Source organism: Myripristis murdjan, chromosome 3 (assembly GCF_902150065.1).
Source record: "Myripristis murdjan chromosome 3, fMyrMur1.1, whole genome shotgun sequence".
NCBI classification, from domain to species: Eukaryota; Metazoa; Chordata; class Actinopteri; order Holocentriformes; family Holocentridae; genus Myripristis; species Myripristis murdjan.
In genome coordinates, this window is record NC_043982.1 from 34,376,359 (window position 1) to 34,390,457 (window position 14,099).

A 14,099-nucleotide genomic window follows, 5' to 3' on the forward strand; every position below is an offset into this window, starting at 1 on the left:
CCGCAGCGGCTGCCTTTGCGTCCCTAGGTGGCGCTACCGAGCCCATTTTTGCACCTGGGGGGTTCGATTTTTGATTTTATCGAATTTTTCGCCAGACCTGGTGTGCGTGCCGAATTTGGTGAGTTTTTGAGCATGTTTAGGGGGTCAAATTAAGCCTCGAAGAGACGTAATAATAAGGGAGAAGAAAAAAGAAACGGTACAAATACAATAGGGCCCTCTTCCAGAGAGGCGAGGGCCCTAATTAATCAACATCCCTACAGTCATGGACGAAAGTATTGAAGGTATTAGCACCCCTGGAATTTTTCCAGAAAATACACCATTTCTCCCAGAATTGTTGCAATTACAAATGTTTTTGGTATACACGTTTATTTCCTTTATGTGCATTGGAACAACACAAAAAAGCAGAAGAAAAAAAGCCAAATTTTACATCATTTTACACAAAACTCTAAAAATTGAGACTAATACAGTAAAAGGTGTTAAATGTGTCCACATTTTACCTTCGTCTACATGGTTCCTGTCTTGTGTCATGTTGTAGGTTCAAAACCTTGAATGATGACAACTCCAACCACTACTTTCTGTTCCATTGTGGGACACGCTGGCTGTCCTTCTGGCTGGACTTCATGTGTGCAACCATGACCCTGTTGGTGGCGCTTTTCGTGGTGCTCAGCTCTAATGATGTTATCAGCCCGGCCCTGAAAGGCCTGGCCTTGTCCTACACCATCCAGGTAAACACATCTTTAGACTACAAAGCAGTGATCTCAGGAAATGTCAGCTGCTGGCTTATTAGCCATTTAGTGTCACAGTGTTAGCTGGCTATATTGTCTGGTTAGTTTTTAAAAGGCCATATGAACAGCTGCAACGTGTATGTGTGTTGACCAGCTAACAGGCATGTTCCAGTACGTAGTGCGGCAGTCGACGGAGGTGGAGGCGAGGTTCAACTCAGTGGAGCGACTGCAGGAATACATCACGGTTAGATTCCACACTTCCTCTCTGCCTGAGAGCCATAATGACTACTTACATACAGGTTGTCTCAGTACTAGCAGCCATCCATGATAACAGTGGCAACGGGACAAGCAGAGCAACCCAGATGTAGTCTGCTGTGCCAAATACCTCCAACTCCCTCTTGGGAATGCCAAAGTATCGAGCAAGTCTGCCATGCCCAGTATACTTCAAGGCAGTGGCTGGGGACAATCCCCTACCAGGTGTCTGAACCACCTCAACTGGCTTTTCTCCTTGTGGAGGAACAGCAACTCATTTCTGAAGTCCTCCTGGATCACTGAGCTCATGATGTCATGTGCAGTGAACTCAGTCACACTGAGGAGAAACCAGCTTTTCATTCTTTTGGCCACTGCCCAGAGTTCATAACCACAGGCAAAAGCTTGAATGAATACTGGTGGCTTGAAAGCTCTGCTTTATGGCTTAGCTTTCATTACCAAAACAGCCCAGTGGGACATTTACATTGTGTCAGCCAGTGCACTGACCACTGGACAATCTTATGATGCCTCTTACCAAAGGATAGTTGAACTTCTCCATCTGGGTCAGCTGCTCACTCCTCACCTGAACTGGATGGGCCAGCTTTTTAAGGGGGGGAGGACCATGGTCTCAGACTTCAAAATGTTGAATGTTATCTTGATAGTTTCACATTCAGCTAGAAAATGCTTCAGTGCTCAATGGAAATCACAGGCATGTGAAGCCAATGACATCTGCACCAGCAGAAAGCAGAAATACCACCCTAATATCACCTAGCTATAAACCTCCAGACCTTCAGAGTCAAAAAATGGCTCTGCAAAATTCATTTGAGATTACCCAAAAGTTGTCACCGGTAGCTTTTCTGAAAACCCTCTAACTTTGGCTGTTGTGTCTGCATCTACAGCAGCTGTAACTTTTTTGGTCTGCTTGTACATTTCTTCTAGAGATAGGATTTACACCTCTTTGTCAGTAAACAGCTCTTAAGGAGGGGGAAGTCTGCTTTAAATTACATTTTTGTTTTGAAAATATTGCACTTTGCTCATCATTCATTGCATTTATTGTCAAAATGCATCCAAATGCTGCTGCGTTTTCAAGTTTGGCTCATTTTCTTTCTTTTTTCTCCAAACACATTGTCTATGCCTCTGAGTCTGACTCCGCTATCCCACTATCTTGCTATGTGTGATGAATTTTATCCATACATACATTCATTCATCTCTCTGTCCATCCATTAATCCCTGACTAAGTGGTTATTATTTGTTATGTGCAGGGCTGTGTATCTGAGGCCCCCAAACAAATTACGAGGGGGCAGGTCCCAGAAGACTGGCCCCAGCAAGGAGCAATCACCTTCCTGAACTATAAGATGAGGTACAGGGAGAATACGCCCATTGTCCTCAATGGGCTCCATCTCCACATCAGAGGCGGGGAGAAGCTTGGCATTGTGGGAAGGACAGGCTCTGGTGAGGACCTGGCTCCAGCAGTAGTACCTTACCACAACTCTTTAATGCTTGTCTTATTCTCCTTGGAGTACCATCATCAGGACTATTGAGGAAATGGTTCAGTTGTTTAACCGAGACATACCGTAAAATGTCAAAAATCAGGCTCTTAACTTACGATTGTTTATATATTATGGGACTCATCATACGATCTCATGTGGTAAACCCCACCCGACTATTTACAGGGGTCAGATGTTATAGTCTCCTGTCAAGCAGCGTGCCTTACCCTTGTATACATTCGGTGTCTTTTTCAGGAACACTTCAGGACTTGAAGTGTCCCTTGTCATTTGGATCAAAGGGGGTTCAAACAGGGAACTCTAGTTTAACAGTCATCCTACTTCCGATGTTCTCTGTAAGGAGGCAGAAACAAACCATAAAAATATGGTCTGACTTCTCAAAAAAAAAAAAAAAAAAAAAAAAAAATCCAAAATTTGGAGGAAAATGACTGGATACAAATTTATTAGGATTTCCATTCTAAGGCAGGGGTGATGTGTTGTGGGGAAACCCTGCCACAGTAAAGTCCTACTTCAGTCAGGAAACTCTGATCAGAAGATAAAACCACCAGACAAAACTGCTAAACTGTCTTACCACATGATAACAGTTTAATGGTAATGACTCAGCACAAAGCTTCGCCCTGGTTGAATGATGACGCTATTGGAGTGGCACAAAGCAAATCCACCAATGGCTGAAAATAGAGCGTCAGAGCTGGAGCAGCAATACCACACCAGCATGTTGTTACTTGCAGAGCTCAGCTGTGACAGGACCACAGCAGGTGGAGGAAAAACTTTACCAAGCAGCAGCTAATTAAAGGCATTAAAGAGTCATTTAACTAGACATACATGTAGAGTGTGCTTGTTGTGCAAAGCAGTCAGCTGATGGATGTCCAGCAATGTGTGACTTCTGTGCCCTGCCTGAGCAAACATGATGATCTGTCCTGTCCTGTGGGATGCAGGGAAGTCCTCTCTTGGTGTGGCTCTGTTCAGGCTGGTGGAGCCGGCAGCAGGGACCATCATGATAGACGGAGTGGACATTTCTGCCATCAACCTGCACGACCTGCGCAGCAAATTGTCCATCATCCCCCAAGACCCCGTGCTGTTCATTGGCTCTGTCAGGTAACCTTAGAGCAAAGTCTGCCTCCACACTCCTTCTCTCTTTCTTTGGGTTCCACACTGCAGTGATATCATATATTATGATTCCCAATTTATCAGACTTACTGAATTTTGATGTCATCAAGGAACTACTGGCTGTCAAGTGTAAGCAGTTTCAAATATTATAGCCCTACATGTCATGGCAGGAGACAGCTACTTTTTACATTCATTGTTTGCTGTTACGTTGCTCTGCAAAGTCCATCTTAACTCTAAACAAGCCAATTAAGAGGAAAGTTCACTTCAAACTTAAATCATGGTGTTTGACAGCTTTAGATGTGCTCAAATAATTGAATATATCCAAGTGTGAGCATTGAGTGTCATGTTGTTCCAGTAATTTCTATAAGAAATGAATTGGCTGTTGGCTAGTAGGAAAAAAGTCAAAAAGATGAATGTGTTTGTATTTTTCCTCAGCCAGACACAACCTAGTGTTTAAAAAAAAAAAAAAAAAGAGGAGGCCAGGCATGGCTGTGTGTGTTTTGTGTTACCTGGAAATGACTGGAAGGACCAAGTTTTAGATGTGGTGAAGGCACGTCGGAAAAACAAATCAGATATCCCACCAGATGGTTAGAGGAGGTATAAATTAATGGGTGCACTGCTTTTGCCCTGAGTGGGTGTGGTTTTCACTCCAGTTAAAACCAGCACATTCTAGTTTTGACTCTCTGAAGGTTTGTCACGAACAGCGAAGACATTTGGTAACCAGACACAAATATGTGGTTCAAGCTAAGCGAGCAATAGACGTAGGTTAAACACTGAATTGAAAAATGTAGTGCTGACTAATTATAACTGTTCTCCATGCCAGCAGATATGGAAATGTGTTGGTTCTGATGCAAAGGACTTCACTGAGTCAACTAGGGCAGCTGCCACCATGGCTTTTGCTCTGTCATCCATTGGCATTTGTTTACTTAGCTGCTGATGATGCAAATGTTTGCTGCCATTGGCTGACAGGCTGCAGTCTATTAAGTTGTGCTCTGCTGTGTAACAAACACACCCTAATGGAGCAGATCCAGGATTTTCCCTGAACAGACGACACCATGCGTTCTAGTGTGCTACTTGATTGAAGTGCATGATTGAAGTACAAAGAGCCTTTACAGAGGTTTTCTTCTACACACAGACACACAGTTCACACTGTTCCTTCAGGTTAACTCCATACTTGATAACCAGCTGTCTTGTGGTGTATGTGTGTGTCTGTAGGTACAATCTGGACCCTTTCAACAACTGCACTGATGAGGAGATCTGGGCCGCGCTAGAGAAAACCTACATGAAGGACACAGTACGTCACTCAGCATAAGATTCACTTTGTGGTTGCTACAGTAATGACATTGTTTGTCCTACCAAATGTTGCAACAAGAAATAGCTGAAGCTGACATGAAGTGTTAGGAAGCACCCATCATGAAACCACCCATCATATCGCCAGATTCAAACCCTCACTCATCTGTTTTCCTAAACCATGAAACTGAAAGTTAAGATACATTTTTTTAGCTTACATTTGCTGCCCTCCTCTTTACTTTGAGAAACTTGTGATATTCAAAGAGCATTTGTTTCACGATATTTATTAAAAAAAAAAAAAACAACAACTAAGATGATGGAGAAATAACTTATCTTGACACATAAAGCACAGAAAACAATCTACAGTGATGTAAATCAATAAGGGAATGCAGAAAATAAGTAAAAACTCAAACCATGCTGGAACTGTCCTGTAAAAGACTACATTGACTTTTTAGGAGTGTAGCCATTTGCTCACTTTAACCAGCATCTCATGGAAGGTTAGGAAAATCATCTCTGCAAGACTTGTCTGGTCAGTGTATTATGGTAATACTTTAGCATACAGCATGTTAAGTAATGAAAGTATTATCCAAAGTATGAAGCGTTTAAGTGCAAAGTTGGTATTGGATTTCACTGTTTGGCCTGCAGGTTCACAACTTTTGAGACAAAACTCTCAATCCATATCATCTGTCTCCAAAAACCAAATGCTAAACTAGTCATGAGTATAATTTCAAAATAAGTGCTCTATCATTTCTTACTCCATGGTACAGGTGCCACAGAGTATACTTACATTACAGACACACTATTTCTGAATTGTTAGTAGTGTTGATAGCATTAGTAGTAGTGGTGATTGTGCAGACAGTTTTACTAGTATTTGAGGGAATGCTATTAGTGCTGTGTTTCCTCAGATCTCCAAGCTGGAGGGGAAGCTGCAGGCGGAGGTGCGGGAGAACGGAGAGAACTTCTCGGTGGGAGAGAGACAGCTCATCTGTATGGCTCGAGCACTGCTGCGCAACTCCAAGGTCTGTCAGTCTCTCTCTAAACTAAATCTGTGCTTGTTTCTCGCCTGTTTTGATGTCATTTGCACTGATATTTTGCATCACCAAATTTTCCCATGTGGGTGGTACAATTACTCGTTGTATGATTATCTTTGACTTTATGTATCACATCTTCATCGCTGTAAATTGTTTCACTCTCCTCTACATTCCCTCTGCTGTAATGGCATGATTTCCCGACAAGAGTCATTAGTTTCATCCAATTTAATCCTAATGCACTCACACCTCATCACCTGCCTCCACCTTAACACTTCTCCTCACCGTCAGATCATTGTGTTGGATGAGGCAACAGCATCGATTGACGCGGAGACGGACGCTCTGATCCAGCACACCATCAAAGAGGCCTTCCAGGACTGCACCATGCTCACCATCGCCCACCGCATCAACACCGTGCTGCAGGCAGACCGCATCCTGGTCATGAACCATGGAGAGGTAACACAGACACACACACATTTAGATAAAGCTTGTGTTGTCTTGAACCTAGTCTGATGTTTGTTTGCTCTTTTTTTTTATGTCTGATAGGCAGTTGAATTCGACCATCCAGACGTGCTGAAGAAAAGACCAGGCTCCCTCTTTAGCTCACTGCTGGACGCTGCCAACACCATCAGCACCTGAGCCGCAGAAGCACTGTGAGATCACATCATGACGCACCGTGACCCTGTGAAACCCCACAGCGCATAACATTACTCAGTGTCTCTTAGCAGATTAATTTATCCAAAGCAACCATATATCCCAGTCTTCATCAGCTAAGCCTAAGTTAAAAAAAAAAAAAATAGTTGTAATACTGGTAATATGTGATTTTTTGTTAGGGAATATGGTCTGGATTGACAGGTTTATGCGAGTGGGGTATAGTGAAGAGATGAGTCTTAAGTGATGACCCATATCTTAATCACAGTGTTCTCATATTGCAATCTGGACAGGTACACATGTGTAAATTTCTATTGTTGCTCCATCTGCTAGACCAGACAGATTGGCTGCATTGAAAAAGAATCAACAGCATACCCTGGAAAATTGAGAGACAGTTCAAACAACAGAAGCCAGGGCACCTTTTTTTTCACCTTTCAAACTAATTACCAATAGACAGGAATATATTTTTCTGTCATGCTCTCTGTTAATCTCTGTATGCTGTCACACAGGTTACTGAAACATATATGATACACGGGAACTGTATCATATGTCTTAAATGTATGTGAATACCTTCTCACATGGCCTGTGATGTATATTTAAGGCACTATTTATTGATTTTATATGTATTTGTATGCAATGTTTTTTTCAAAAGCACTGGCTGTGAAGTTCAGATCTGCAGAACAAAAGATACAATGAATGTGAGTGTGATTAAAAAATTTGTTTTAAAAAAAAGCTGCAAATGTGCATCTCTGTCATAAAACTGTCTTTTAAAAAAGAGTTAAGTGTCACGTGTGATGAGGGGTAAAGACTTCTGGTTGACATATACTGAGAGCATACACAGCGAATGCAAAGGTAGTAAGAAATTAAATAGGTTTGGAAATTTCATCCACAGTTTAAATGCTGATCATGTAGCTCTTTCTGCTCTCTCTACTAAGTACAACAGTACAACAAGCTTCAATTTGTAGATCATCAGTATCACAACCAACCAACAGTGAAGAGATACATTAGATTGTATCAGTCAGATATATTTCTGAAGGGACATGCCTTAATTAAATTAGTACTTCCCTCTAAATCCTCACCTGCCCAGCAAAATTTGCTCAAAACCTCCTCCAAATATTACAAGTCCCATCATTTACCTTCATCAGTACCTCCCTGTTTTGTGGTATTCAAAGGAAGAGATCACATAAAGTCCAAAAGAGAGATGCTCTCCCGCTGAACCCAAGTGCAGTCCATCCATCCAACTAGTTTCTGTGTGATTTGGCGAGGTTTCCAGTTTAGCCCCACTCTTCCCTGTCTACGTTCACCCCAGTACAGTGGAGATGGAGGGCTATTGTTTTGTGGAGCTCAAACCAACAACAAGGACACAGATACCTGGCATAAACCACAGCCTTCAGGGGCGAAGAGTTTCTTGGGATAACATTTGCTGCCGCAGAGCAAGATAAGACAATAACAAAATAACAGCCTTGGGATGGTAGTGGTATTACCCTCCATTGAAGCCAGACCAAAGTCCAAAGCGATGAGACCAGCGGTGGTGGGGGACAGGTGGACGCTGAAGCAGACCATCCAGGGGCCAAATGGGACAGTCATTCTGGATGCAGTCTTGCTATAGAGCTCCCTGTGTCCTCTCTCATGGTGGGCCAGCGTAAGGCAGGATGCATGTCCTCACTGCAGAACCCTTACAGGAGGACATGCAGCCTGTTAGCAGGTCCTTTACCTGGACTCAGGAGCTGCTGAAGAGCGCCATGTGGCCTCATTGTGCCATACGGAGAGACAGCCTGACGAGCTCAGTCGGAGATAGTCAAGGTCAGAGTGTCCTGTGGCAGCTCCAGAGTGAAGTAGAGCTCTGAGCGAAAAAAAAAAAAAAAAAAAAAAAAAACGTTCCTGAAATTCCTTTGATCCACAGAAAGCTCACACAATAACAGCACAATAATAACAATATCAGACATGTTTCTAAACCACAGCACTTCACACTTACAGTGGCAGCAGTGTGACCAGTGAAAAGCAGGTAACTGGATGGATGAGGGCATGCTTCTTTCTTTTTATCGTTTTCTTTTTTTCTTTCTTTTTTTTTTTTTTTTTTTTTACAGTTTTTCAGCAGATAAGGAGTAAGGAACTTTGAGGAATCTAACTTTGTAGTTTGCAGACAATGATGCAGGTAACTTCAAGGACAGAGGAGAAGAGAAAGAAAGAAAGAAAGAAAGAAAGAAAGAAATTGCAATGATGAGTGACAGCAAACTTGATCTGTTTGATTAGCTGCAACTATATCTCAATTTTTGCCATTTTGTATTTCCATCTCTAGGTAGGCCACTATTATATGTAATCATTCGCTAACAAACCAATGAGCAAACAAAAAATAAATCAATAACTAAAAGGTATAGATTAATAAAAAAAAAATAAAAAATAGGGAGATAATGTTTTAAGAAGAGATTTTAAAAAATGACTGCTGTAGTTATGGTTACAGTCACTTTTCACAGATAAATATTGTGTTGCTGTAATTCGCTCTCACCACGGGCAGATGGCGCTCACTCACAAAACTTCACTCACCTGACCCGAGTTGACCAAACCGAAAGTGCTGGATGACGACATTTTTACGCGCCGGATGTATTGCTCCCCAGCCGCAAATGCTGATGTGTTACAAGGAAATTACAGCGCATGTAAACTTTTGAATTTGTTTGTTTTTTTCGGGGTTAAAACTAACATCCCCGAGAGGCTCTGGCCGGGCGGAGGTCGATGTCAAAGAGGACTGAGTGCGCTCCGGGGAAGCGAACAGCAGCGGCCGGTCGGAGAGCGAATGGCGGTGGGTGAAAACAGGCAGACACATGTAGTGACAGGCTGACAAACAGGCGGCAAGACGGGCTGAAAAGCTGCTCGTTTGCACACACACAGCTACTGCAGGCATTTATCTGACAGTGGACTTGATTGTGATTTTACTCCGAGCGCAGCAGAGGAAGAGAAAGACGCTGAAAATGCTGCATCAACAACAAGGAAGGCAACTAAAAATGAATGAGTGCAAAGGTCAGGGAGCCTGGGGGGGAAGAGAAGCATGAACGAGAGTCAAATTTAAAAGGAAAAAACAACATTAAGTGTCTTATTAAGGTGTTTGAGTTGACCAGCTTCACTGCTCCTTGGTAGTTTTTTTTTTTTTTTTAAAGTCTCCTGATCTCTGCTGGAGGGATGGAGCTCCACTCTGCCAAAACATACCCACTCTCATCTGATTTGATTTGATTTTACCGTCTGACACTTTGGTCCAAAATCTCCCAGAGCTGCTCAAATGGACTGAGACGTGGCGAGTGTGAAGGCCACAGAGTGTGATTTACTTTATTTACATCCTCATCAAGCCATTCAGCGTCCTGTGGGTGGAGGCGTTGTCATGCCGACAGAGGCCGCTCACATCAGGACAGTAAACGTCTCATCGTGTAAGATAAAGGTGATCGCTTAGAATAAATTGTATTGCTCTGCAGTGTGGGAAAGAGCAGCAGAGACAGTGGACCCCTTTCTCTTTCTTGCCTTGAAGGATGACTCATCTGACCGTATTGTTTTTTTCCCCCACATCTCTCTATAGTTAGTTTGTCTCTTTAATGAGGGGGTTTATGCACCACAACCCTGCTATAAGATGTGTTTATGTGCAGTGTCTTTTGGGAAAATGGTGTTCCAGCCCCCCAGCAAGACACGTCATGTTGGGTTTTCCTTTAATTTGTCAATCAGAGAGGGAGAGGCGGTGATGTGAGGTGTTTGCTGAAAAGTTCAGCTCAGGACCGAAGAGATGGAGTCCGGACCTGTAGGCCTGTTTATGTGTCTTGAGTCTTCACCTCTCGATGACGAAACTGTCGTGTGTCGTTGTCCCTGTTCCACAGCCCAAAGGTAAAGTCGGCACGAAAGGCAAGAAGCAGATCTACGAGGAGAACGAGGCGACTCTCAAGTTCTACACAAGAGTCATTCTCGGAGCAAATGTAAGCAAATATTTAGATTTAGATTTAGATTTAGATTTATTGTCCCCTGGGGGAAATTCCTTTTCACAACACTGTACATATAAGCACAACAGTAATACAATACATATATACACAACAGTAATACGTCACACTTAGACAACAGCATCCCATCACCACAGCACATCGCACCACCCAGTAACACACGACACAAATGTTTTTTTTTTTTTTATTTATTAAACCCATTTGTCGTTTAGTCCAGAAAGTTTAAAAATGATGACAAATCCTCATCAGAAGTCAAAAAGCAGTGTCTTAAAATTGCTTGCAAAAACATCTTAATTTTGTAATCATATAAACAGAAAAAAGTAAGCAAATATGGTCATGTTGGTGATCTTCGTGAGGCTGTAATCAGAAAATGTTCAGGATTTTTTCTTGATAAATGACTAAAACTACTAACCAATTACTGCAATTCTAGTCCATTAATTTTCTGTTGATCGACTCATTGATTAATCAACCGATTATTTCAACTCTACACTGAATCAGTTCCACTGGTACGGTGTCAAGTGTTATGAATGTGATTAATCTTATTGAATGGAAAACGTGTTTCTCAGTGAGCGGAGTGGAGGAGTGTTCATGTGTTTGCCTCGTCACAGTTCTGAATTAATGTTGATCTTATTTCTGGTGCATATGCAAGTAATTGTTCTTTTATTTTAGTCTAAAATGTAGCTGAACATTTTTTTATTTTTTAACTTGTGGCTAGTGTCCATGGTTCAAACAGGGCAAAAGTAAGTAAAGAGCATAAGCAAACATAGTTCTATTTTACTGTTTTTTCGAAGAGCTAAATGTTGTAAATTAATATTTTGCCACAAATGGTCAACACAGTACATCTGGCACTTGTGCATGACTTTATCTCACAGTTCCAGCACTATTGTAATGTCCATTTAAAATAATAATACTGATAATAAAAGAAACTTATAGATGCAAAAGAGCATAGATAGTCATGTTTGGGACATAGAAGCTAAATAGGTATTAAGTTAAACAAACAGGTGTGGCTCGCTGCTCAGATGTTTCCACACACACTCCGTGGATCGGCTCAAGCTTCAGCCCCTCCAGTGTTTGCGTAGCTTTGCGTTGTGCTCGAGGCCTGATGAGCGCTGTGTCTTCAACATGATGTTGAGCCTAGTTTCTCAGTGTAGACATCTGTGCTGCTTTTCATTTTGAATATTTAGTCAATAGAAGTGTAGCAAAAGGAAATGTATTGTGTGGTAGATGTTATTCAGTACAATAGTAAAAAAAAAAAAATCCACATTACCAATTAGATAATAAGAAAACAGTGATTTTGTCATTGTATTACTATAAAATAAAATTGTGTGATTGCTGCTGACAACATTCACTCATTGTGGAGTTAATTAACACATGGTTAGTTTGCTTTACTTATTTCCGTTTCACTGTTCTTCCTCCACAGGCAATATATGCTGCCATAAACCTTTTGGTTTTCTACAGTTCGTCCTCATTTTGGACATGGGTGAGTGCTTTCTTCACCAAGGTTATTTAACCGTTAGTTAACAAAATTTCCACAGATCTAATCACATTTCTTGATCGTGGTCCTCTGCTAATCTTTATTTGCTTTGCCTCCTCCTTGTAGTTTCTACTCATGTTCGCACTGGCAGTGTATGCTGGGAGCTACCGCTCCATGTCTGCCATGGCCAAGCCAGTGTTTGCTGAGGATGGGAGTCTCCTGGATGGAGGAATAGACTTGAACATGGAGCAGGGCATGGCAGAGTGAGTGCTCTCCAAAAGGAAAAGATTCACACAGTCACGATTTTCAAATTTTCAGAGTTACAAAATTATAGAAAATCAAAAAGTTTATGTGACTATCATCTTCTCATTAAAAACATTAGACAAAGAAGTATTGCTTTGTTGTCACACACACATTTCCCAGTCTCCTAGTTTTTATACATGGCTGTAGTATGCATGCTTGTTAGATTTTGTTCGGAAAGAGCAAAACTGTATAAAATCCTGGTAGAAATGGTCTGGTTAAATCCACATTTAACTACATATACAGAAATAAATGTTTGTACGTGGATCCAAACCAGGCAGACAGCTCGAATCATAACATGCTTATTAAAACTGACTGTCAGTGAATGGGAAACAAGTGAGACAGTCAGTTTTACTGTAAATTTTGGAGGCATTTTGCTAAAGAGAGAAATGAGATTGCAGTGTGTTTGCTGCTGGACATTCATTATCACATCAGGTGCAAATGTTATTCACAAAATCAGAACGAGTCGTGATCCAGATACAGGATGCATGTTGATGACGAGTTTAAAGGGGGCAGGAGGGCAGAAAGCTGCTCAGGCTGACGCACTAAAATCAGACACATCGTCAAGGATCCCAGCCACCCACGAGTGTCTGTCAGATACAGATACAGCAGCAGAGGAAAAGGGCTTCAACTCAAGATTAGAACAAAATGCTTTAACTGCTCTCTTTACTGGCAATATAAAAAATAAAATAAAATTGAATTGGCTTCTTCTCCCGCTGTGCAGACTAGACAGTCATGAATTGTTTTTCAGTGCTAATTGATTGTCATTGCTCTGGTTTTAGGCACCTGAAGGATGTCATCCTGCTCACAGCCATAGTACAAGTGCTCAGCACTATCTCTGCTTACTTCTGGTATCTTTGGCTGCTGGTAAGAGCTCCTGTGCAAATTTATTTTTCCTGTCACCAGTTTGTCTGATATGTCCAGTGGGATTTTTGGCACATGGAAATCATGACACGATTATTGTTGCTTTTGAAGTGTCAGACTGGTTCTCTTTCCTCCAGCTTTTCCTACTTCTCTCCTTTGCTGATCCTCTCCCTCTTTTGTGTGTGTGTGTGTGTGTGTGTTTTAGGCCCCTGCCCGTGCCCTGCACCTGCTGTGGGTAAACTTTCTGGGCCCCTGGTTTTCCGCTGAAAGCCCCTCAGCACCAGAGGAAGTGAACGAGAAGAAGCAGCGGAGACAAGAGCGCAGACAGATGAAGCGATTCTGATCAGACGGAGCAGTATTTTTATACACAGAATCTAATATACAGACAGCCAGGAAACCCATAAGTTATTCAGGAAGAAATTTTGATATGTAAGTCAAAATAAGTCCAAATCAGATCATGTGGTATGACTTGTTTGTTTTCTTTCTGCTATAATCCAATTCTCCCCCTAAATCATTAAATTAAATCTGACCTGTTTAGTTAATGTCATGGTCCAAACATTATTTATCCTCGCACAGAGATTTGTTGTTGAAGGAGGATGTTCAGTTACGTCGCCTTTCCCTCTCTCTTATTCCCGTCCATCATAAATCTCACACACACACACTGGCTGTGTCAAAAATATTCAATCATTGCCACTTTTGCCATGGTAGTCTGTTTTTCCTCTTTTTTTATTTAATTTGTCAATGATCTTGCATTAAAGTGATGTGTTATTTAATTTTGCCGGCTGGTAGATTGTATCTCAATCAACTGCACGGGAATCGTGTTAAAATAGGAGGCTGGCAACAAGGTTTTTGCGCTGAAAATCATTTCCCGTTATCTGCACAGCGTCACACACTGTATCGCACATAACACCACAGTAGTTTGTGCTGGTGTGCAT

General features: G+C 41.8%; 2 protein-coding genes across 2 annotated transcripts in view; both read left to right on the forward strand.

Annotated features, from left to right (window-relative positions):
• The window catches only part of abcc12 (ATP-binding cassette, sub-family C (CFTR/MRP), member 12), a 34,271-nt gene extending 27,570 nt beyond the window's left edge, over positions 1 to 6,701 (forward strand). Inside the window, 8 exon segments of the mRNA XM_030048652.1 lie at positions 536 to 725; positions 880 to 969; positions 2,237 to 2,426; positions 3,415 to 3,574; positions 4,802 to 4,880; positions 5,782 to 5,895; positions 6,196 to 6,360; positions 6,451 to 6,701. Coding sequence (XP_029904512.1) covers positions 536 to 725; positions 880 to 969; positions 2,237 to 2,426; positions 3,415 to 3,574; positions 4,802 to 4,880; positions 5,782 to 5,895; positions 6,196 to 6,360; positions 6,451 to 6,543 — 1,081 coding nt within the window. The 3' untranslated portion in view covers positions 6,544 to 6,701.
• Positions 6,702 to 9,135: 2,434 nt separating this feature from the next.
• On the forward strand, positions 9,136 to 13,706 carry tmem208 (transmembrane protein 208). The gene is made up of 6 exons (XM_030048564.1): positions 9,136 to 9,352; positions 10,410 to 10,505; positions 11,947 to 12,006; positions 12,127 to 12,263; positions 13,083 to 13,167; positions 13,370 to 13,706. The coding sequence occupies exons 1-6, from the start codon at positions 9,155 to 9,157 to the stop codon at positions 13,505 to 13,507; spliced, it is 714 nt and encodes a 237-aa protein (XP_029904424.1). The 5' UTR covers positions 9,136 to 9,154; the 3' UTR covers positions 13,508 to 13,706.
• Positions 13,707 to 14,099: the final 393 nt, after the last annotated feature.